Source organism: Porites lutea, chromosome 13 (assembly GCF_958299795.1).
Source record: "Porites lutea chromosome 13, jaPorLute2.1, whole genome shotgun sequence".
NCBI classification, from domain to species: domain Eukaryota; kingdom Metazoa; phylum Cnidaria; class Anthozoa; order Scleractinia; family Poritidae; genus Porites; species Porites lutea.
Window position 1 is genome coordinate 2,368,228 of NC_133213.1, and position 23,658 is coordinate 2,391,885.

The window sequence follows — 23,658 nt, forward strand, 5'->3', positions numbered from 1 at the left end:
CCTGGGAAACAAATATCCCTAGTGATATGTGTTCCCCTACCTGGGAAACACATATCCCTAGTAATATCTGTTCCCCTACCTAAGAAACCCATATCACAAGTGATATGTGTTCCCGCACCTGGGAAACCCATATCACTAGTGAGATGTGTTCCCCCACCTAGGAAACACATATCCCTAGTGATATGTGTTTCTCTACCTGGGAAACCCCTTTTACTATTGATATGTGTTCCCCCAGCTGGGAAACAGATATCCCTAGTGATATGTGTTCCCCTACCTCGGAAACCCATGTCACAAGTGATATGTGTTCCCCTACCTAGGAAACCCATATCACTAGTGATATGTGTTCCCCCACCTGGGAAACCAATATCACTATTGACATGTCTTCCCCTACCTGGGAAACCCATATTACTAGTGATATGTGTTCCCCCAGCTGGGAAACAAATATCCCTAGTGATATGTGTTCCCCTACCTCGGAAACCCATGTCACAAGTGATATGTTTTCCCCTACCTAGGAAACCCATGTCACTAGTAATATGTGTTACCCCACCTGGGAACATATCCCTAGTGATATTTGTTGGCCCAACTGGAAAACACATATCCCTAGTGATATGTGTTCCCCTACCTCCGAAACCCATATCACTAGTGATATGTGTTGCCCTACCTGGGAAACCCATGTCACTAGTGATATGTGTTCCCCCACCTGGGAAACACATATCCCTAGTGATATGTGTTCCCCTACCTGGGACACCCATATCACTAGTCATATGTGTTCCCCTATCTGGGAAACACATATCCCTAGTGATATTTGTTCCCCTTCCTGGGAAACACATTTCCCTAGTGATATGTGCTCCCCTACCTGGGAAACCCATGTCACTAGTGATATGTGTTCCCCAACCTGGGAAACCCATATCACTAGTGATATTTTTTCCCCCCACCTGTGAAACCCACATCACTAGTGATATGTGTTCCCCTACCTACATATCTCTAGTGATATTTGTTCCCCTACCTAGGAAACCCATATTCCTAGTGATCTGTGTTCCCCCACCTGGGAAACATATCCCTAGTGATACGTGTTCCCCCACCTGGGAAACACATATCCCTAGTGATATATGTTCCCCTACCCTGGAAACCCATATCACTAGTGATATGTGTTCCCCCACTTGGGAAACCCATATCACTAGTGATATGTGTTCCCCCACCTGGGAAACATATCCCTAGTTATATGTGTTTCCCCACCTGGAAAACACATATTCCTAGTGATATATGTTCCCCTACCTGGGAAACCCATATCACTAGTGATATGTGTTCCCTCACCTGGGAAACACATATCCTTAGTGATATGTGTTCCCCTATCTGGGAAACCCATATCACTAGTGATATGCGTTCCCCCACCTGGGAAACCCATATCACTAGTGAGATGTGTTCCCCCACCTAGGAAACACATATCCCTAGTGATATGTGTTTCCCTACCTGGGAAACCCATATTAGTAGTGATATCTGTTTCCCCAGCTGGGAAACAGATATCCCTAGTGATATGTGTTCCCCTACCTCGGAAACCCATGTCACAAGTGATATGTGTTCCCCTACCTAGGAAACCCATATCACTAGTGATATGTGTTCCCCCACCTGGGAAACCCATATCACTATTGACATGTCTTCCTCTACCTGGAAACCCATATTACTAGTGATATGTGTTCCCCCAGCTGGGAAACAGATATCCCTAGTGATATGTGTTCCCCTACCTAGGAAACCCATGTCACTAGTGATATGTGTTACCCCACCTGGGAAACATATCCCTAGTGATATGTGTTTCCCCAACTGGAAAATACATATCCCTAGTGATATGTGTTCCCCTACCTGGGAAACCCATATCACTAGTGATATGTGTTCCCCCACCTGGGAAACACATATCCCTAGTGATATGTGTTCCCCTACCTGGGAAACCCATATTACTAGTGATATGTGTTCCCCCTCCTGGGACACCCATATCACTAGTGATATGTGTTCCCCTACCTGGGAAACACATATCCCTAGTGATATTTGTTCCCCTTCCTGGGAAAGACATTTCCCTAGTGATATGTGTTCCCCTACCTGGGAAACCCATGTCACTAGTGATATGTGTTCCCCTACCTGGGAAACCCATATCACTAGTGATATGTGTTCCCCCACCTGGGAAACCCATATCACTAGTGATATGTGTTTCCCTACCTGGGAAACACATATCCCTAGTTTTATGTGTTCCCCTACCTGGGAAACAGATATCTCTAGTGATATGTGTTCCCCTACCTAGGAAACCCATATTCCTAGTGATTTGTGTTCCCCCACCTGGGAAACATATCCCTAGTGATATTTGTTCCCCCACCTGGGAAACACATATCCCTAGTGATATAAATTCCCCTACCCTGGAAACCCATATCACTAGTGATATGACTGTGTTCCCCCACCTGGGAAACCCATATCACTAGTGATATGTGTTCCCCCACCTGGGAAACACATATCCCTAGTGATATGTGTTCCCCTACCTGGGAAACCCATATCACTAGTGATATGTGTTCCCCCACCTGGGAAACACATATCCCTAGTGATATGTGTTCCCCTACCTGGGAAACCCATGTCACTAGTGATTTGTGTTTTCCCACCTGGGAAACATATCCCTTGTGATATGTATTTCCCTACCTGGGAAACCCATGTCAGTAGTGTCGATAGTGCGGGTTGCTGGCATATTTTTGACAAGCCTGCAACGTGTTTTAAAATTTGACTTGCCATATATTAAGTGGTTTGAATGACATTGTTATCTAGATGTTTATGTGCATGTTTTGGTGCATGCACTGTGTGTGGGATTTAAATGGTGTGGCATATGCTCAGTATTTGCTTGGAAACGTAGTCTTAATATTAATTTGCTAATTGGACACAGAGACGAATCATTCCTCCCACTTGATTTGACTGCAGGAGATAGTAGGTACCCTGGTGACTCACATAGGAAGTGGATATGCCGCGGAGACCGATTCTTCATTAGATGTGTTGTCTGATCTTGTTGAATCACACCCAGATGTCATGGCACCTTTTGCCATATTTATCAAAGTAGGTAAAACAACAGGAGATATTAGTGAAAGGAAACTGTAGTAAAGGTGGCTCAATAGGGGTTCTCAGTGTCAATACCTCCCAAGTTTGAGCATTAAGTTTGTTGTCATTTGCAAAGATTTGGAAAAATGACCATCATGGCTATATCAGATAAAGATAAAAATGTGCTATGATCAGGGTTACAATAACATCAGAGTTGTCACAGCAATGAAATGATGTCATCACCTATTTCCTTTACAGACATATTTCTTGGCTTTTGGAGCTTTTTTCGAAAATCGTTAATGGGAGGTTTTTTGCTCCAATAACTGCCACGATGTTTGTGAAGTTTGAGCGAAATCTATGAGAACATTACAGAGATATTTTGGGATGAATTTTTTTTGGTTGGAAATTCAGTGTAAAAGTGGACAATGTTAACGTTCGACCGTTATCTTTAGAAAACTAAGTGTTTTTGAAATACACTTTTGGAAACGTGTTTGAAGAGATCGTGGGGATAGCTGAAGCTAATTGCAAAAAAGAGGGATTTGATCAGTGTACATTGCGGTGCACTTGTTGGTGTTTTGTAAATATTTTGGTAACCTAACCCTAACAAAAGAGCAAATAATTTTGAAACCGCTAGATGAATGTTTTTGACGAGTTGAGATTCTTGAGATTGACTGTCGTTTTCTGTGACCTTTGAGTTTCAAGACCACTCTTTGCACAACATTAATCAGCATTCCTATCATTATGATCCCATTGTCCAATGAAAATGTCACATTAATTTATTTATTCACAATTTGTGAACAAAAAACAAAAGATTATGCACTGTCAGGGAGCTTCCAACTTAAACTGCATCACCGTTGGCTTATGTTAGATGTTAGCCGCTTTTCACGACCAGTTTCCTCTACTAACTATCCTCATCAAACTAAGGCTTGAGATGGAAATTAAAAAGTGCAAATTTTGCATACAGAAATTTTGGCATGCAGAATATTGAAATGTTAAGATTTGGAATGCAGAATATAGAAATTTTAATGTCTAGAAAGCTTTTCCTGTTGCCTTTGTTAATCAGAAATCTTTTCTTCTCGCAGGGCATTCTGGATTATTTAGACAACCTTACTGTAACACAAATTAGGAAGCTTTTCAGCATGCTTAGCACACTGGCTTTTACCAATCAACAAGATGGAGGACTTATCCAGGTAATTTATAATATGGTGCAAGAGGTTTAATGTATTTTATCCCGGGGGTGGGGGGGGGGGGATACTCACCGAAGTTTTATACAGGGAGGCTCTTCCCCGAGGTCCAACCCCTTACCCTTTTATATACGATCTTTGACAGAGAGGTTGCCCTTTCATAATTTATACCTTCTACTGACAGATAGTACTCCTTTCACAGACCTGGTTTAGAACAGTACTACATCGCTTTTTCTACTGGATGTTTACTCTGGCGCAAAATAGTGATAAAGAGAGCTGTATTATTATTTTGGTGAATAAACAAGCTATTCAAGTGATTTCTACCTTTCAGCAATCTTCCATATGAGCGTGCCAGTACTACTCAGGGGTTTCAATAAAAATTGAAGTAGCCAGCAGATTTGAATAGAGTAACCGACGATGTAACCGACTGTATCAACAGTCCACGTTTTTAAAGGGTGTCTGGGGGCATGCTCCCTCAGAAAATTTTAAAATTGCAAAGCGCTAATAAGCGATTTCCAGCGTTTAGGGGACTAAACTGAGTATAAAATAGGAAGGTTTCCATTCAAGGAGATTTGGGTGTTAGTCAACTTTTGGTTTATTAACCACACAATTAATTCCTGCAAGCAATGAACAAATGATAACTATACTAAGTTACATACATTTCCGCGTGATATTTGTTACATACATTTCCGCGTATATTTTTGTCCATGACATTATTCAAACTAGTTGCTTCTTCTTCGGAGGTACGTAGCCGACGCGTTTCGTCGGTCGTCGGTGCTTATTGAAACCCGTGACTACTATTCTTGCAAAGTAGTTGTCATTTTCTTTTTAGGATGATATGCATATCGTGATCAGGAAACAGCTTTCAAGCAACTCTGCCAAGTAAGCGACCATACAGTAAATAATGCACTAAACTGTCCTTGTCCAGATGCAAAGATTGTGTACTATGAGACTAGTATTCTCTTCACCTTTCTGCTTCGTGTAAGGCAACCCTTAAGGCGCCAACACCTGCTCTCTAATTTTGTCAGACACTACTTTGGTCACTCCTTCATTATTTATAAAATAACTGAGATACTATGCGCGCTCTGATTGGCCGAGAGGCGTGTTTGCCTGAGAGTGTGTAAACATGGTTGTGACGTCAAGATGTTTTACTTTTCGCGCGGTAATCACGCAAGCACGAATTTATTTACCCATTCCCTCGTCGGCTGAAACTTTACAAACAAATGCGAATTTAAATTTTGATATCATGGTTTAAAGGCTTAAGGGTGGTCCTTAATGTTGTCTTTGGCCTCCCGCAAGGTTCTTAATTATAATCACGTAGCAGCCACTCTCCAGTTCTCTCCTCCAGATGTTTCCAATAAATTGCTACCTTCCCTAGCCTGCTAGCAAGCTTTCCATTTATGGCGTGAGAAGCTAGTCGCTAGGGAACGCGCGAGCGAGCGGCGCACTCGCACCTCCTTTCGCGTGCTGCTTTCGCGTGATTTCTCGCGACTCCCCCAAATGGACAGCTTCCTCGCAGGCTACACCTTCTCCCACAGACAATACAGCTGTGTTTCACCAACCCCGCCTTTTGCAAGACTCTTTAATCCGTCCTCCTATTGCCAATAATTAAACTGAACGATTTACCTTCATACATTTCTTTGAGAGCTCTCAACGTTTATCCATTTTCCGCGCGTGCTCATTGATCTATACCTTTTCCAATGAGTATACAACACAATTTTATTTCGACGCAAGAGTAGAGGACTTCGACGTCGTAAAGAAAAAATTGTTGTATAAGAGATATATTTTATTAACTCATATCACAGGTACAAAAGAATTGGTATAATTGGAGCAATTATGGTAGTACGCAGCATGGCCAAGAAAAGGTTTGCTACACACGAATTTGCTTCACTTTTCTTTTGCATCTCACTAGAGTTCACCAAGACTGACAAGTTTCACAAGTTTCGGGGATAATTACGCTTCAAAGTTTTAAAACTACAACATAGTATTCATCTTCCCCAAAACAGGCTTTTCCCGTTGAGGCTGTATTAGAATGGACTTTACCAAAAAAAACGAGGTGAAAACTGTTAAGCTCGAAAATCACACTTGTCTGCGCACCTAACTCTCCACCTACCCCACCCCGAACCCAACCTTTCTTCTCAAGGGAAAGTTAAATGTTAATGTTGGGTTTATTGGGGAGGGGTAGGGAGGCAGTGTCCCAGTCTCTTACAGAGCGTTTTTACATGACGTCTCGTCCGCCATATCAGGCCGATTTAGCAACAGGACGGGAACGTCAGTTGACGACGGGAAAGCGCGCGGAAAGGACTAAACACGGCTTCCGGTGCTCAATTTACCGCTCTGTCATTGGTCAAGCCAGTTGTTTGATTTGCGCGCGCCGTCGTCAACTGACGTTCCCGTTCTGTTGCTAAATCAGCTTATTGAATCTCAAAACAATCGAAGGACGGCGATTTTAGTGTCCCAAACCGATCCTGCGGGATTTGAACCTGACTTTCTTTTGTTCCAATAAATTTGTAGCCTGTGAAAACAGCCAACATTTCCGCCTACGCCACCAGTGATTCTGAGAAACAAGGGCAAAAATTCCATACTGATGACGTGTCGTTTGCCAGATCTGGTGCTTCTGATTGGTTGTGCCGCGTGGGAAATTTGCTTCCACCAATCAGAAGCACTATCCAGATCTGGCTAGTGTGGAATTTCTGCGCTTGTTCCACAGAGGTCATTTCTTGCTGAAACCACTGGTGGTATCGCGAAATGGCTGTTTTCTCAGGCATAGCTGCTGGCCACGTGAAAGAAAACGCCCTATATGGATCCGTTATTGTAATTTGAATGTTTTAGTGTTTTTTTTTCTCATTTTCCTTGTTGTTAAGAACTGACGATGAAGGCTCTGAAGAAACAATGGATACAGAATCACAACAGAAATCCACTCTTTCAAATGATGTATACAAACAGGCAAGTCTTGACTTTTTTAAGTTTGGTTGTTTTTTTCCCATTCTACTTACAGAAAGCCTAGAGAGGATGCAATTGCAAATCATGTTATTTGATTAAAAAGTAAAACTTGCATATTTATGGCCTGCGTCACGTCGCTTGCCTTTCGGGTAAGCTGTAGCTAGCATGTTCTAGCCCAGAAGTCATTTCATCTAGCCCGAAAACGAACAGGAATTGATTACCGTAACTCTGTTCTTCTATAATTTGAATTCCCGTAAAAAAACTTTCTTTGCCCGTCTGGAAAGTTAACAAAATTCACTATCCCGATAGCTAAATCCACTAGCTCCAGGCTTTCGGACAGTACGTTCTTTGCATTGGCATGCTGCTAATACATTGCCCTGAGTTAAAATTAAACTATTTCTTTAAATTTCTTCTTTTTTTTTTTTTGCCTTTGTCAGATTGTCAGCATGTTGGATATGATAAGAAACAGCATCAAGGACACACCTGAAGCAGCTGCTCTGTTTTATGATGAGCTGGCACGAATTGTTCAGCTTGGAGGAATTGATCCTAAAATTGAGGTACACTCAAATTTTCTATGACAGAGTGTCCCATCAAACAATGGAAGTTGTAGCCTGAGAAACAGGCGACAATTCGCGACGCTATCACTGGTTTCCCCGCGAAATGACGTTTGAGAAACGAGCGCACAAATTTCATACTGATGACGCGTCACTACCCAGATCCGAATAGTACTTCTGATTGGTTGAAGCAAAATTTCAGCCAATCAGAAGCACTACCCAGACCCCGGTAGTGTCGCGTCATTTATAAAATTTCTGCGCTCGTTTCTCAGACGTCATTGCGTAGGGAAATCACCTTGGTGGCGTCGCAAAATGTGAGCTGTTTTCCCAGACTATTGAAATTTCTATTTGTCGTACAAACTGAATAAAGTTCAAAAGAAATAAGCGCACCAGCCTTACTCGAGCCGTACTTCACGCGTGTGATTTATCGACACTTTGTTCTGGGCCCAGTTGTTCGAAGGCCGATTAGCGCTTAACCCGGGGTTAAATTTAACCCGGGTTTCTTTTTCTGGTGTTCTAAAGCATTTTCTCGGATAATTTTCTCTGTTATTTTTAGAGCTTCCAATAATCAACTTGTACACAAAAAGAATTAAAACTGAAATGCTTTTGAAACTTTCAAATCTGAATTCAAATCTCGCACTAACCCTGGGTTATCTTAACCCAGCTTTGAACAACTCGGCCCAGGAGTTTAACTTTCACCCTTAGTAAAACGTCTCCTTAGTTGTAGAGGATTTGAATAGTGACGAGCAGTAGTAAAAGTGTAAAATATAGCCGAGCTGCCGTATTCGTTCTTAACGTGACTGTTGTATTTTTCAGTCGTGGATCAGTGAGACAGTTGTAGCTGATTTTCAGGATGACTTTTTGGTTGATAGAGAGGCGCCATTAACAAGGTACTGACGGAGTTGTTAACAACTCCTAAGTGTTCCGTTGGTAAACAAATTATACAATTAAGTAATGATCCAGGTAAGAAGGGAAGCAATTTGTTTTGTTGTGGCGCAATACGCTTTCCCCACATAGAAGTGTTTTCATTTTTACGCAGAGAATGCATAAATCTACAAAAAGGCAGTTTTATGAAAGAAAATGTATTTGAACTCCCCCTTTAAAGGGTGTATTTTTGTGTTAAAACATTTCGACCAATCACAAGAGTTGCAAACAATGGCCAAGAAATGTTCACAATTTTACACGATCCGCACATACGATTTCTATGTTACTTAGACTCAGACGAGATTTTGTTATAAGGAAGTTGGATAGAAAAAAGGGATTGATATACATGCTGCTTTGCGAAGATTTCGTAAAATTTGATGTTTAAACCAATCAGAATCATAGTAGAGACAATAGTAAAGTTAGCACCTTTTTGCATACCGACGTGTTCACTGCGTTTTGGTCCTTTCCTTCTTATCTGGACCATTACTTAATTAAACAGTAACCTACATGTAGTTTACACGTTCAGAGTTTTTCACGTAAGCAAAGTCAAGTGCCTTTTCTTTCCAGTGATACTGTCCCAGTGGAGTTGTCATATGCCTTGGATGAAGCTGAGGAAGGAAGTATTGCTGTTAATATCCTTCCATTGCTGCTAGCTTCAAGAAACAATGAAGTTAACAAAGAAAAATGTGATAAGTGAGTAACAGTATAGCATGTAAAATTGGAGATTATTCTTCCGAAAGGACGTGTCTTCAGTACTGTTTGATAGAGCGATTCTCGTCTGACCTTGAAAAATGGTCTCAGTAAGTGTTCGCTATCTGTTTTATCAGGCAATGGATGAAAAGATCAAAACTTGGACTCTTCGTTTTCCCGGCAAAGAAAACCCTAATATGGAGAAGGCATTGTTCGATTGGCCAATCGTGTTGCAGTATGACGTCAAAAGCGTAGTATCGATTGATTTCTAGAAAGTTCTCAGGCATGAAGTTTTTTCACCCAAGCGTCCGCTTAACCAACCAAAAGCCAAGCGCGTTTGTATCCGTTCGATAAACCAATCAAATCACTTTATTTCCGTTCGTCTGTTGTTTCTGTTTTGTTCGCGCGATTTCATTTCAAGGTGATACGAAAATCTCTCTAAACGATCAAAGCTTACTGTTATACAGGACTTGAACAAAGTCTCGTCCGGTAGCCTTGACAAGTAGAATTTCTTGCTGGGCAAGCTAAACCTTTTGAAGTTTACTTGCCCAATGGAAAAGGCTCCAAACAAGTCACCCTTTTATAAAAGCATTTAGCAAGAAGTGGTCCTGTGATCGTCTTTGTAGTCATACGAGATATGAGATATTATATGTTGTTGTTTTTTCAGTGTACCAGCGCCTTTAATATGCCTTGCACCTCACTTCCGCTTGTTACGAGTCTGCGAAGAAAGTCAGCACAAAGGAGACCTTGAAGGAATTGATGCTCTCTTGGGTAAATATCTTTTTGGTCGTTATAATCTTTCCAGTTTCGATTAAATGTACAAATTACGTACATATGAGGTGTGTTTAAAAGGTTGGAGCTGAAGAAGGTGTCGTGATTTTCCCGTATCTAGTTCTCTGTGTCTTGAAAAGTTACAGAAAAACTTCGTAATAAAGTAAGTGAAATTCAAGTCTTTTGAAAACAAAAAAGACCACTTATGAGCCTTCAAGGTTTTATTCACTTGTGGGTTCCTTGGTTTACCTAGCGAGACGTTTGCTGATTTAGAAGTTTCGTGCCTAATCTCGATGAGAAATCGCGTTTACGCGTTAGAGATAACACAGAGGAAAAGGGTATAGAGTCAGGGGGGTCCCGTAATCTTAGCTTTCTAAATATATGGCATTGTTTTAGGGTGCCCATTGGTTAGCTTTAAACAAGAAATGATCGAAGAGATTGACACGTTAGATCAAGCAGATCGAGAAGTTGTCTGCGGAACGCTGTTTCACACTGTGAATTGGTTCAGAGAGGTACGTTTTTTATTGACCGTTGTTTGCGTTGTACTTGTTATCCGACCCTACATTCCCAATGTCAAAGTGAATTTGACGCAGTTCTTAGGTCGCTGGACAAACTGTGAAACATTAGAGAGATTCAGAGTCACTCGTATGGCAAACGGTAAATGTCAGATACAAGTTGAATTTTTTTTTAAATAGCACTGGAAATAAGCAGATAAAAACACTCCAGAAAAGTTCTCATGGATTAAACTGGCGTGAAACCATAATTTTTTTTGGTAAAAGTAATTTTTTTATGCAATGGTGGGCACATAATGATTTTAGCTATTGCGCGCGCTCCTGCATCACGTGTCAGTGGCTGTAGCTGCTTTGCAAGGTATGAACACTCTCAATGAAAACCTGAAAATACTGATACTAATCCACTATAAATCATGACGAATATCTTGAATCGCTCACCATTCTCCTGCAACTGAACTTCTTTTAGTATCATATTTAATATGCTTGTAAAGAATGTGACTGAACTTAATTCACCCTTTTTCGTGTGCAATTAATTGTGCTCCATTGTCGTACTTAATTAAACTTCGTTTTTCCTCTTACAATTTTTTTTCTTTACATTTTATTTTACGAATCTATTTAATTATTTTAACACAACCCGCCTCGAATAGCCTTTTCTACTTGCGGGTTGTGTATGAATTTTTTTTTGGAACAAAGAGTTTGAAATAAAGTTGTTGTTGTTGTTGTTGTTGTTGTTGTTTCTTAAATCTACTTATACGGATCCAGATCCCTATATCGAACGTTTGATGAGCTTTTTTAATCGTGACGGCAGTGTGACCAAGTGTTAGAGCACTAGACTCACAATTCGGAGGCCCAGAGTTCAAGTCCCGCTCTGACCGCTAGCTGGATTAGTTCGCGGTAGTCCCGAGTTTAAATCCTCGGCCACGCTTGTAAATAGCCAGCTGGTTTGCTTCCAGCCGAGTTGGGATTCTTAACCCTGTTAAGTTCAATTTAAATTATTTGTTCCAGGCATTTGCTCAGCCCCACTAGCATAAGTGCTATAAATACTGCCGAGGGTAAATAAAGGAATTATTTACTTATTTATTTTTTGTTTGGCAGGTTTTGAATGCGTTTGCACCTCAAGAGGATCCTGAAATGAGGGGAAAAAGTATCACCAGACTACAGACAATCACAAACCTGTACAAAGTTCTAGAGAAATGTCTAGCAGGTTAGCTGATATTTACACAGTTTCAAGCGATAATTCTTCTAAGTTGTTGCCGCCCATTACCCTGCTAGCAGGGTGGCTTCGATCTTACCTAGGAGACTCTGTTCGCAGGGTAGAAAGTGTCTTATCTATTTATCTGTTTTTTTCTCAGTGACCCCATCATTCAAGCCTCCTTTAGCTACATTTGACTTTGAAGAATCCTTCGGCGCAACAGTTGGACCTATTGGGAATACAGCAAAGGCCAAGAAAGGAAAGAAAACGAAGAAAGGGTACGTTTTCTAAGGTAGAACGGTGAGTTAAAAGTGCTCTTGAGGACAATTCATTCTTTTTTGCCTATGCTGATTAATCTCGACGTTACGATGGTGTCCGATACTGCCGAGGCGGGTGCAAAGGATTCCATTAAGCGAAGCGACAGCTCCACACCAAGCTTGTGCCAGTGAAGTCTCGGCAATGTATATGGGTTTGCGCAAAAGGCACCTGAACACGGCTTTATGGCTGAAAATGGGCCTGATGGCTATGTCATGCTGATGAGCCCTAACAAGAGCAGCTGTTTAATGCTGTCACTGCCTCGGGTATATTGTTGTGTTCATGCGTCAGGTACTGGCACGCATTGCTGGGTTGTGTGGTTCGTTTTACTTTATCCGTCGTTGTCGACGGTGATGAAGAACACGACGAGTGGAGCGATTTAGTGCAGTGTGACCGGCTGTGGCTGATCAGTCCAATACAGACGTGGAAGGCGCTGCCGCATTCAGGACACTGGTGAATTTCCTGGTGAGGTGGCAAGAAGTTTACCTAAGACTTTGCACAGCTTGCGTTTCCTCTCAGTGAGCTTGACTTATTCTATTCTGCTCGAAGAGGACACTGCCTTTGTTGATTTTGTTCCACTAAAGGTTTGTGAGAGAAAGGAAATATTCACAAGATATAAAATGCGTTTATTGTCATCAAATTTACCATAATAAGGTTTTATTTCGGGTGGAAACCTTGGGCATCAATTGGGCCGAACGATACTTCCAGACCTTTTAAAGAAGAAAACATTATGACTCGTGTCTTTTCCCAGCTGGGCTTAAAACAACTTCACTTTACCTTTCTCTCCATTTTCAGGGGTGATAATGAAAAACCTGATGATTCATTAGAGAAGGTAACAACGAATTGTCTTCAGTTTTATGATATTATTTGTCGTAATGATCGTACACTATGATCTGAAAAGTTGCTCTGTTTTTTATTTAACTTGCTCTCTTCGCAGATAAAAGATATAGAAAAAGAACATGTAAATGATAACGAAAGTGATACTCAAAAAGACAAGACGAAAGAAGTGAAAGACAAAGAAAAAGACAAAGCAGCTTCGGTGTCCATGTCACAGTATCGAGCATGTCTCAGGTGAAATATCGAAAGACAAATAGTACCAATCCATGACACAGAAATTAGATTTTTTAATATGGTCACACCATAGGATTTCGTCCACCGACTCAAAAGCTAGAACTACATACTAAATAAATAGTAACCATGTGAAAGTACTGCTGAAGAGGTTTCATATTAATGGTTATGCCATAGGATTTCTCCCACAGGCTCAAAAGTTAGAACCACGTACTAAATAATTATATGGTACTATGTGAAAGTACTGCTGATGAGGTTTCATTTGAATGGTAACACCATAGGATTTCATCCACAGACTCAAACGTTAGAACTACATACTAAATAAATAGTACCATGTGAAAGTACCGCTGAAGAGGATTCATTTGAATGGTAACACCATAGGATTTCATCCACAGACTCAAACGTTAGAGCTACATACTAAATAAATAGTACCATGTGAAAGTACTGCTGAAGAGGATTCATTTGAATGGTAACACCATAGGATTTCACCCACAGACTCAAAAAGTTAGAACTACATACTAAATAAATAGTACCATGTGAAAGTACCGCTGAAGAGGTTTCATTTGAATGGTAACACCATAGGATTTCATCCACAGACTCAAACGTTAGAGCTACATACTAAATAAATAGTACCATGTGAAAGTACTGCTGAAGAGGATTCATTTGAATGGTCACACCATAGGATTTCATCCACAGACTCAAACGTTATAACTACACACTAAATAAATAGTAACCATGTGAAAGTACTGCTGAAGAGGTTTCATATTAATGGTTATGCCATAGGATTTCTCCCACAGGCTCAAAAGTTAGAACCACATACTAAATAATTATATGGTACTATGTGAAAGTACCGCTGAAGAGGTTTCATTTGAATGGTCACACCATAGGATTTCATCCACAGACTCAAAAGTTAGAACTACATACTAAATTAGTAGTATCATGTGAAAGTACTGTTAGGGAGGTTTCATTTAAATGGTAACACCATAGGATTTCTTCCACAGACTCAAAAGTTAGAACTGCATACTAAATAAATAGTACCATGTGAAAGTACTGCTGAAGAGGCGTTATTTGGACAGTAGCACCATAGGATTTCGTCCACCGACTCAAAGGTTAGAACTGTTCTAGGTAAACACGTCACTGATTTTGCAATGTTGTTCGCTCAGTGATCCCGGCAAATAATTTCACCCACATTGGAGTGATTAATAGGACATTTTTAACAAAGTGATTCTGAAGGAAAAATTAAGAGACATTAGGCAGGAGTCGTTATGTGACATCCATGCACGTGGCACTGCACGAGATTCGTCGCCTGTCGCTTTTAAACTATATTTACTGATGAGTTCCTGAACTTTTTTTCAGAGAGTTGGATTTAAAGGCATTTGGTATCTTAAAATGTGAGTTGGTGTCTCGCGCTGTTCTGGATTCTGAAATGAATACAGAGGTTTGTACTGAAATTTTGTTATCCGGGCCTTTGTCTATCGGCAGTTGCACAATCTGATCGGTTCGACCCCACAGTCTTAATTTGGCTTTTCCTTTCTTTTCTTACTTTGCACAGGAAACGACAATTCTTCAACTTCAAGCCCCTCAGCTTGAATTCCTCTTGGACGATCTCTCCAGGAAGCTGCAATACTCGCTGTCTGCTTCTGCATCATCGAGAAGGAGCTTCCTCAAAGTTAGTATTTCCATACTTAGTACAAGAGACTTGTGATGAAAGTCGGCAAACACTAACTTAAAATGCACTTAAATGCAATTTAAAGGAGTTAACAACTAAGAGCGCCTTAGTACCTGGGGTCAGCGGTCTTTGGCATGCGCATGCCCAGTAGCTGATTACATCGATCATGTGATTCATTGGCGCGTTCAGTTTTCCTTCGTTCTGGGTTCTGTCAGCCATATTCTCCCCCCTCCTCCCCCTAGGCTTTGTTATTTTTTTCTCCACTGATGTTTTCAGTGTGACGGGTGCCTGTTCCTTTCCCTTCGTGTGGGGGCTCATGGCTGGGTTGCGCTGTTGTGCCAGTCATGGGGGCATTATTTCAATCTAGGGGCTGGCTGCCAATAGTGGAAGCTACTGGATACTCCAGGCACCTCCATTTTAGCGTTGCAGTTGTTAAAGGGCGGATAGCGAGACTAGATTTTCCTCGGAATTTTCAAGTCTGGTCGCTTTGCAAATGCTGACATTCTGTAACTGTGAGTCATTTTTCGCCAATCTTTCTCATATTTACGTGGTTTAAGAGTTTTCTTTCAGCTGCACAAGTTTAGCATAAAAGTTCTCTTTTGAAGTAACTCTTCATGATGTCACAAGCAGTGTATAAATCGTTGTCCTACACAAACAGGCTAGGGCGTTTAAAATGGCACAGAGAATCAGGAACAATTTTTGTCGTTTGCAAGCGTAGAAATGCAGTGCCTAGACGGTCAAGAACGTATGTTCGTTATTTAACCAGCATCCTGGCTAGGCCTGGGCAGAAAACTGTATCTCAGCCACAAGCAACACATGCTCAATAATGAAGTTACTCGATTCTTGTAGAGTGTTACTCTAGTGCGCGAAAATCGAGTAAGTAAAAGAATGGCTCTGCATTGAAGGGCACCGTTCTATAAACAATTTGCAAGACAAGGCTAATAAAATGAGAATTTCTTTCAAAAGCGCTCTAATAATACATGTTGTTATTATTTGGTGGTAATTTGCAGGTTCGTCAGGATAAACTGGTGGGCTTCTCTAACTTATCAAGATACTCGTCAAAGGAAGTAGCTAAGTATGTGGTGGAACTGCTACCATCCCTCTGTGAACATTTGGAGGCTACGAGTGCTTTCTTTCAGGTACTACTGTAACGATCTGTAGTCAGCTCCTTATAATCCTGAACACCGGAACGTATGAAATCGAATCAACTTCGCTTTAGCAAGCTTAGTTTTCTACCTTGGCTTGGCTAACCAATTCCGTATCCTATGTCTCAAGCCATCGGGTTTGTGTTACTGGGATATGTAGTAGGAACGTGGACGGGTCAAAGAGTACAATCCTGTTTATTGGTGTACACATTTATGTTTTGATTTGCAGGCTTTAATGGCTGAAAACGATGGAGTGATAGATGGTCCCGGTCATAATACATTGGAAGCAAAGACCATGGCTTCATGTTTTCACCTGCTCTTCAACTGTCTCCAGACCCTTTTCGCTTGGTTTGTGTCATTTAGTTTCCCTACAACGCAATGTCTTTTCGGAGTTCAAAGTTGTGTTTAGCAAGTCCTTAAACTAATTAATGAAATAAATTGTTCCGTGAAGGGTTGAAAACGTTCCGTTTGAGTGTTCTAACCACAAGAATTCGTTCACAGACTTTTTAAAAGTTAGAGCTACGTACTAAATGAATAGTACCATGTGAAAGTACGGCTGAACAGGTTTCATTTGAATGGTCACACCGTAGGATTTAACCCACAGACTCAAAAGTTAGAACTAATTATTAAATGAATATTGCTTTGTGAGAGCACTGCTGAAGAGGTTTCATTTGAATGGTAATACCGACACTTCACCATAATTGCCCTTAGCAGCAATCGCAAACTGTAGTGAAAACAATTTCTAGCGTGAAATCATCTTTAATACATTTTCCTTTTAAGGAATGGTTTTGTTATTACTGAACATCAAGCACTTCTGAAGAAAGCATTATTTGTGTTGTCTTCCCGAATAAAATTGTCTAGCAAGTCCCAGCCAGGATTCCAAGAATTACTCAAGTAAGTATGATAAGAATTCCTCGCATATTTGTCCATAATAGTTTTTGCGATAACAAGACGTCTGACAAACGTGAGAAACTTCTTGTTGTAATAAGACACTATGGCCTAGCATACATATTTTAAGATGAAGGGCTGATTGAGTACGTGGCTCCTTTTTCACCTGGGATGGGTTTGCGGGGAGGAATTTGCGGGTAACATTGCTCTTTTATCAACTACGTCATCGATTTTTGCAATGATGTCAGCTCAGCGACTTTAGCGGGGACCATTTTTATTGATGTCATGTGACCCTGTTGGGGATTGATTTCCAGCTATGTCACAACAACAGATGTGTAACTGTGTATCACAGTCACTGTCACTGGCTGAAGAGAAGAGTACGCCTGACGATTGCACTGTGAATATGAAACACGTGCACTTGAGCTGGGCGGTCACGTCTGAAACAGCTCCGCGAAGTTTTGAATATTGTTATGATTTTGTAGCCCGTGAAGCAACGACTGAAGAGAAAACAAAGCAATTAAAAAAAGAACACCAATCTTTAATAAACAAAATTAGTGAACTAAATACTAAACTAAAAACTAACGGAGAAACTTGAAATTTTCCTTTTTCATTTAATATCGAAACATATTACTTATACGTTTCTCTCCTTTGCAAAACTGTTACTTTGTTAATCTCTTTTTCAAACTCTTTTCAAATACTGTAATGAGAACTTGTGAGACTGACCTGACTCTATTACCTTAGTTAACTGCGAGTCAGTAAACAGATTGTAATATATCAAAAAAAACTTTGAAGTATGTTGCTCGCGTGTGTAGTTTTCATAACAGGGATTGCAGTTGTGTTCTTTGGTTGTTCTCGCAGGCAGAGCTTTCATTATCTTGAGCAGTTCTCTAGCAGTATACCCAACATAACAACTGCAGTCAGTCTCACCAAGCTGCTGGCAGTGTTAAGTGAGAGACAACAGGGCGACAACAACAGCATGAGTACTGCACTGGGTAAGATAATTTACAATTGTTAACAATAGAAGTTCTTTTGTCATGGACCAGTCGTCGAAAAAAAAACGACATGGCAAGCACATGCTGAAAATTTAGCAAAGCCGTGGAGGGTCTTCCAACTTCTGACCTCCGACTAGTTGAAAGCTGGAAGTCGGAAATCGGAAGTTGAAAGTTGCAAGTCGGAAGTCGGAAGATCCTCCTCGGCTTTCGTGAAATGAGTAAGCAAGCCGAGTTGAGAATGATAAGTCAGAAACGAGGAAAGAAAAAATTTCCGCAAGCAAAAACAACTGTGTGTGCTGGCCCTTCCAGCATAGAAACGTCTGTTAAGTTTTAGTTGCGTCTTAGAGAAGGCGGATCCTTCGCTAGTTATTGTCTGCAGCTGTGGTTACAAAATTCCTAGGCAAGAAAGATTTATCCTAAGTAAAGACTAGCCCGCTTTCGAGCAGCGAGGACCTGACACAGAGTGATACGTTTATTTTTTTTTTTTCACAGCTGAGCTAACAGGGACGTTCCTAAAACGGGAGTGGCTGAGGTCAGATGGTGAAAGAGAAAGTGGAGCCAAACACAACGAATCGCTACAGTTCTTACTAAGGTATCGAAAGATGAGTTTCTCTGGCTACCTTTTTTTTTTGCCTGCTTGGCTTAGTGTATAGCATCTTGGACCAACAGCCCAAGCACGCTTTTTGTGCGGAAAGGACCATCTTTAATTGACTTTAGTCTTAAGTTCGACGAATAATCACCTTGCCAAACAGTTTGTGAGGGTCGACTAATTAGTAAAGGCGATATGTGCCCCTTCTGATGCTTACTTAGTACTAAAGTGTGGTGAGATTTTGTAAAGAAAACAAAAACGTCTATCTTCATAGTATTGACTGTCAGTTAAGGCAAAAACGAGGGTTTTCAATTTGTTGAGTTAATTTCATTATTTTTGTCTTGTAAAGGTTTCATTTGACCTTTGCTGAAGACACTTTAGCTACGATAGAAGAAATCGCAGGTGGAGCAGTCACAGAACTCATCGAAGATGAAGACAAAAATGCTAGCTCCACAACCTACCCAACTCTTACAAGGTATATGCGTACGTAGTAAGAGCCTTGGAATCAAAACGCGTTTAGTAGTGCAGTCGACTCTCTCTTAACGGACACCTCTATAAGACGGACACCTCTGTAAAACGGACACCTAGAGTTGGTCCCTGCCTTTCTTTACTCCCTTTATTTGAGTATCTAGAGGACAGACATCTGTCTTAGACGGACACTTAGTACCGGCCCCAAAGGTGTCCGACTTAGAAAGAGTTGACTGTATGTCCTGAAATTGTTAATCTGTCTCTGGCTTTCGAAGGGATGGTTTGCCATCAACTGAAGCATCATCAAAGGCAGAGACATGAATTCGCCACTATAGATACAACAAGGAGACTGGAGCCGAAATGCGGTCCGCAATTGTTTCTGGGATTGTAACTGACGAGGCGCCTGTCAGCTATTGGTCAGTTTTTTTTCCTTGTCCGTAGTAACAATCCCAGAAGTGTTTGCGAAAGTTAACCCGTCCCAGTTTCCTCTTTTCTACAGTGGCAAATACCTTACCATTACTCTCGGTAAGGAAGATTTGTTTTACACCAACTGTCAACGTTTCTCATGATGGTGATCCTGAGCACTCCTTACGTGCTTCTTTCCCAACAAACGTCTTCTTAACTAAGCCATCATGAGTTCGTTATTGTATATTACGTCATTAATTCTCTGAAGTTTTCTGATTGAGATGATGCTTGCGGTACCACGAGATAGCATATTACTCACAACGTTGTATATAATCAATATCCTCTAAAAAGGTGTCTTTCCTTTGCAATAAGAGATTTTAACAGCGTTCCTTTATTTTGATGAATTTTATTGGAAATGGAGGCATTCTCCTCAAGATGAAGATCGACACCGGCCGGGGCTTCGGTTGATTTTTATTTCACACGTATGACATGATAAGCATTTCATCTTTCTCATTTCATCATCGTCCCTTATAAACTATGTTTGTCCTTACACTGCCTAGATCATCCCTGGCGTGTTATTATCGAGCAATGATGGAAGAGTTGATCGCAAACGTCAAGCAAACACATTCTGAGCTACTCAAAAGGACCGACTCTCCAGAGGTAATGCTTGAACACTGTGTTACTTCATAAGAGTAGTGTAACTCCTTCGACCTATCAGTGCACCTGCATGTATGTACCTCCTCTCCTGGTGGCCATAGACTGCATCCTGCTTTATCTCCAGCCGTCTCACTTATGTCCTGCCGCTAGGCCTCTCTCATGACATGATACGGAGGCTGGCGACACTGCGCAACTCTCCCTCAAATTAATCCAATGTACGCGTAAGTAAAGACATCAACCGGTCGCGAGGTTTTAATGTATTAATAATTTTAAGCCTTTTATATCTTTTAGAGCCACAAAGAAAGGCTTGTCAGATTGAACATTTCTGTCAGAATCTTTCACATTATGATCAATTTGGTGAAGGTAGGCTAACAAGAGCTATTGTTTACATTTAAGGAAGTCTATCACTTGTAAGCATTTGACTTGGTGTGGTGCATTTTAAAGAGGGGCTATTGTTGACAAATGTTGACGTTCCTATCGATCATTTTGAGGTGATGGGAAGGTACATTTGACTGTTAGAATTTCCACAGCCCACCATTTTATGAATTTTATTCGATTAACAAGGGAAGTGGGCGTGCCTGTCAATTCGGAGCGCGAGGGGTTGGGTAGCTGACTTTTGCCCCCTCCCCTTCGTACTTCACGCACCCTCTCTTTTCTTACTCTTTACGGTCGAAGATTGCTCCCGGTAGTTAACACTTGAAAGACATCCTTTCCAGTTTTCGGCCTTTTTTTTTTCGGTTCTATTTTGAAATCGAATGTAGAAACCGTCTCCGAGCCAATGCGCATCCTTCAAAACGACCAAAAAAACACACAGACAAGAGTTAATCTTTTCTTTTTATTTTATTACTATCAGAAACCTATAAAGCTCATAAGTAGTTCTAAGGCCCTCTGGCTCTCTTTGTTATAGTTTCCGTCTCTGTAATGTTTGGACTCCTCTCCTTTCTGTGTAGCTTTAAATAGCTTTAAATACCCTCAAAATGGAGCATTGATTGAGAGAGAGAAGGGTAGAATGAGCGTACGGTATCTCAAGTCGAGATATCGACGTGAAATATAGTTGCTTTGCCTTTTTTTTTCATCTGGACCAGAAAGTCGATCTGAAAAGTTTGAAAAGTTGCTAACACATTTTTTTTCTTTCACAGGCATTTGATCAGAGGTCTATCATTGGAGCCTCGTTAAAGGTATACTAATTTCTTATACTAGGCCTTGTTATGTCTTTAACTGTCTTTAAAGTGTGTACGGAAACAACATTCACGACTGCTGAGAATCAAAACCTACTATCATAATATACCGTAAAATTCCGAAAATAAGCCCCGGGGAATATATTTTTCAAAGGCCCTATTTGAGGGGCTTATTTTTGGAGGTGCTTATATTCTGATGGTCTTATCTACGGACGCGGAGAGACGGAGAGCGTTACCGGTTTGAGGGGCTTATATTTGGAGGGGTTTATTTTCGGAATTTTACGGTAGGAGTGCTGCGGATCATTAGCATGATTACACCACAGGATTCCAGTTCACATACTAAAAATTGGACCTGCGAGTTTTGAGAAGTGACAGGTTGATTTTTGCGGCGTTTTGTGGAGTCAGACAGTGCTTACATTAAAGTACTTATTTATTATTATTATTATTGTTATTTATTTATTTTCATTTTATCCCGTATGGAGGTTTACATGTAACTGCTTTTTTACACAGTATGGACGTTTATATGTGGAGACATTCTTAAGGCTGGGAATGCCAGTACTAGATGTGATGTTGAGGACTCACAAGGTGAGTTTTCGTATCCATAGGTGTACCTTTCTCATCATTATCATCATCATCATCATCATCATCATCATCAACATCGTCCTCACCTTCATCATCAACATCGTCATCATCATCATCATCATCGTTATCGTTTTTGTCGTCATCATCCATCATCATCACCATTATCATCAGTATCATCATCATTATTCTTATCATCATCATCCTCATAATCATCATCGTCATCGTCATCGTCATCGTCATCGTTAACACCACCACCACCACCACCATTATAATCATCATCGTCAACACCACCACCACCACCACCATTATAATCATCATCGTCAACACCATCACCACCACCACCATTATAATCATCATCGTCAACACCACCACCACCACCACCATTATAATCATCATCGTCAACACCACCACCACCACCACCATTATAATCATCATCGTCAACACCATCACCACCACCACCATCATCATCGTCATCATCATCACCATCATCCTTATTATCATCAACGTCATCATCATCACTATCGTCGTCATCGTCATCAATCTCATTAGCGTCAACATCGTCATTAATGTAATAAAATTTGATGTCTCGTTGCCCTAATTACTCTCACTATCAACACCATGATCATGATCGTCATAACCTTTATTATCATTGCTGTTGCAATTATGGTGATTAATAAATTCTTTCCTCTTTCCATAAAAGGATGACGTTCATGGGTTACTAAAAAACCTGCAGCAGAGTACAAGATCCCTTCAACATTTTTGTGGTCACAGTAAGGTTGGTAGTTCATAATTAATCGCTTTTGGTTAAAATCCACCTCACTTCTATATTTTTTTCTTGATTTCTAGGTGACCAAAGATTTATCTTTAACTAACCATGTGCCTGCTGTCAAGAAATGTCTGGAGACTTTTGTCTTTAGAGTGAAGGTATGCAAAGTCACACGTGTATAGTTAACCCTTAAAACCCTTACCCTAAACGTAACTTAAAAGGCAAAGTTTATAGCAACTTTGGTGTTGACATTCTATGTTGCACACCACATGCCTTTTACTTTTACTGCAGCCCGCCCTCCTCAGTTACTCACTCGATAGCCTGCGAACGCAGGTTTATTTTCGGTCGTCGCTTCTCTCTAAGGACCGGAAATACGTCTGCATTCGCAGGTTACTCACTCGAAGGCTAGAAATGTTTTCCCAGAGTGCTGTAGAGCCACAAAATTTAATTGCAGAGCTGAGTAAGGCTTGGTGTGTCTTTCAGGCAATGCTTACGCTCAACAAGTGTCATGAAGCGTTTTGGCTTGGAAATCTGAAAAACAGGGATTTACATGGGCAGGAAATATCCTCACAGCAGGCAGCAGCAGAAGAACCTGCAGAAGAAGGGGATGAAGATGAAGAAGAGCAAGAAATGGAGGAGGATGACGAGGATGAGGAGGAGGTATAAAGAATTTTTCATTAAGGTTATGTTCACTCTTAGTGATAGAACACTAGTGCCTAAGTTGCGGCACAAAACGGTGTTGTGTTCACACACTTGGGAGACAATACGGACCTTAAGCAAGGACGACGACGACAGCAGTGAAAACGTCGGTAACAAAATGAATTAGCGTTCTTTCAAACTTAATCGCTTCTATTTGGACCCCCTCAATATGTCAAATGCAGGCGACTTTTCCTGGAGTTGAATTCTTAAGGAAAATTGGTCGTCGTATGTGCACGTCCTCCATGAAACGGCAAATTAGGAGGTTTCACGTCGTAGTCGTGCAGTGGACGTCAAAGAAATGTACTAAAAAGCGTGATGCACGGGCAGAGCTTTTGTTTTGATCATTAAACCTATTTTTTTTTTTTGAAGTCGTCGTTTTCGACGTCGTCGTAGTTGCTTAAGCT

At 40.9% G+C, this 23,658-nt stretch overlaps 1 protein-coding gene across 1 annotated transcript in view; it reads left to right on the forward strand.

The window, feature by feature from the left end:
- The window catches only part of LOC140923317 (Fanconi anemia group D2 protein-like), a 33,220-nt gene that overhangs the window by 8,572 nt on the left and 990 nt on the right, over positions 1 to 23,658 (forward strand). The window contains exons 16-44 of the mRNA XM_073373411.1: positions 2,950 to 3,081; positions 4,146 to 4,253; positions 5,080 to 5,129; positions 6,053 to 6,112; positions 7,112 to 7,193; positions 7,628 to 7,747; positions 8,561 to 8,634; positions 9,236 to 9,361; positions 10,026 to 10,129; positions 10,526 to 10,641; positions 11,737 to 11,845; positions 11,994 to 12,111; positions 12,944 to 12,980; positions 13,086 to 13,219; positions 14,573 to 14,654; positions 14,769 to 14,885; positions 15,896 to 16,024; positions 16,260 to 16,378; positions 16,811 to 16,924; positions 17,777 to 17,910; positions 18,403 to 18,502; positions 18,849 to 18,974; positions 19,933 to 20,032; positions 20,321 to 20,392; positions 21,169 to 21,207; positions 21,718 to 21,792; positions 22,490 to 22,564; positions 22,636 to 22,713; positions 23,039 to 23,215. Of these exons, the coding sequence (XP_073229512.1) occupies positions 2,950 to 3,081; positions 4,146 to 4,253; positions 5,080 to 5,129; positions 6,053 to 6,112; positions 7,112 to 7,193; positions 7,628 to 7,747; positions 8,561 to 8,634; positions 9,236 to 9,361; positions 10,026 to 10,129; positions 10,526 to 10,641; positions 11,737 to 11,845; positions 11,994 to 12,111; positions 12,944 to 12,980; positions 13,086 to 13,219; positions 14,573 to 14,654; positions 14,769 to 14,885; positions 15,896 to 16,024; positions 16,260 to 16,378; positions 16,811 to 16,924; positions 17,777 to 17,910; positions 18,403 to 18,502; positions 18,849 to 18,974; positions 19,933 to 20,032; positions 20,321 to 20,392; positions 21,169 to 21,207; positions 21,718 to 21,792; positions 22,490 to 22,564; positions 22,636 to 22,713; positions 23,039 to 23,215 (2,907 nt within the window). The remainder of the gene's footprint in view (positions 1 to 2,949; positions 3,082 to 4,145; positions 4,254 to 5,079; positions 5,130 to 6,052; positions 6,113 to 7,111; positions 7,194 to 7,627; positions 7,748 to 8,560; positions 8,635 to 9,235; positions 9,362 to 10,025; positions 10,130 to 10,525; positions 10,642 to 11,736; positions 11,846 to 11,993; positions 12,112 to 12,943; positions 12,981 to 13,085; positions 13,220 to 14,572; positions 14,655 to 14,768; positions 14,886 to 15,895; positions 16,025 to 16,259; positions 16,379 to 16,810; positions 16,925 to 17,776; positions 17,911 to 18,402; positions 18,503 to 18,848; positions 18,975 to 19,932; positions 20,033 to 20,320; positions 20,393 to 21,168; positions 21,208 to 21,717; positions 21,793 to 22,489; positions 22,565 to 22,635; positions 22,714 to 23,038; positions 23,216 to 23,658) is intronic.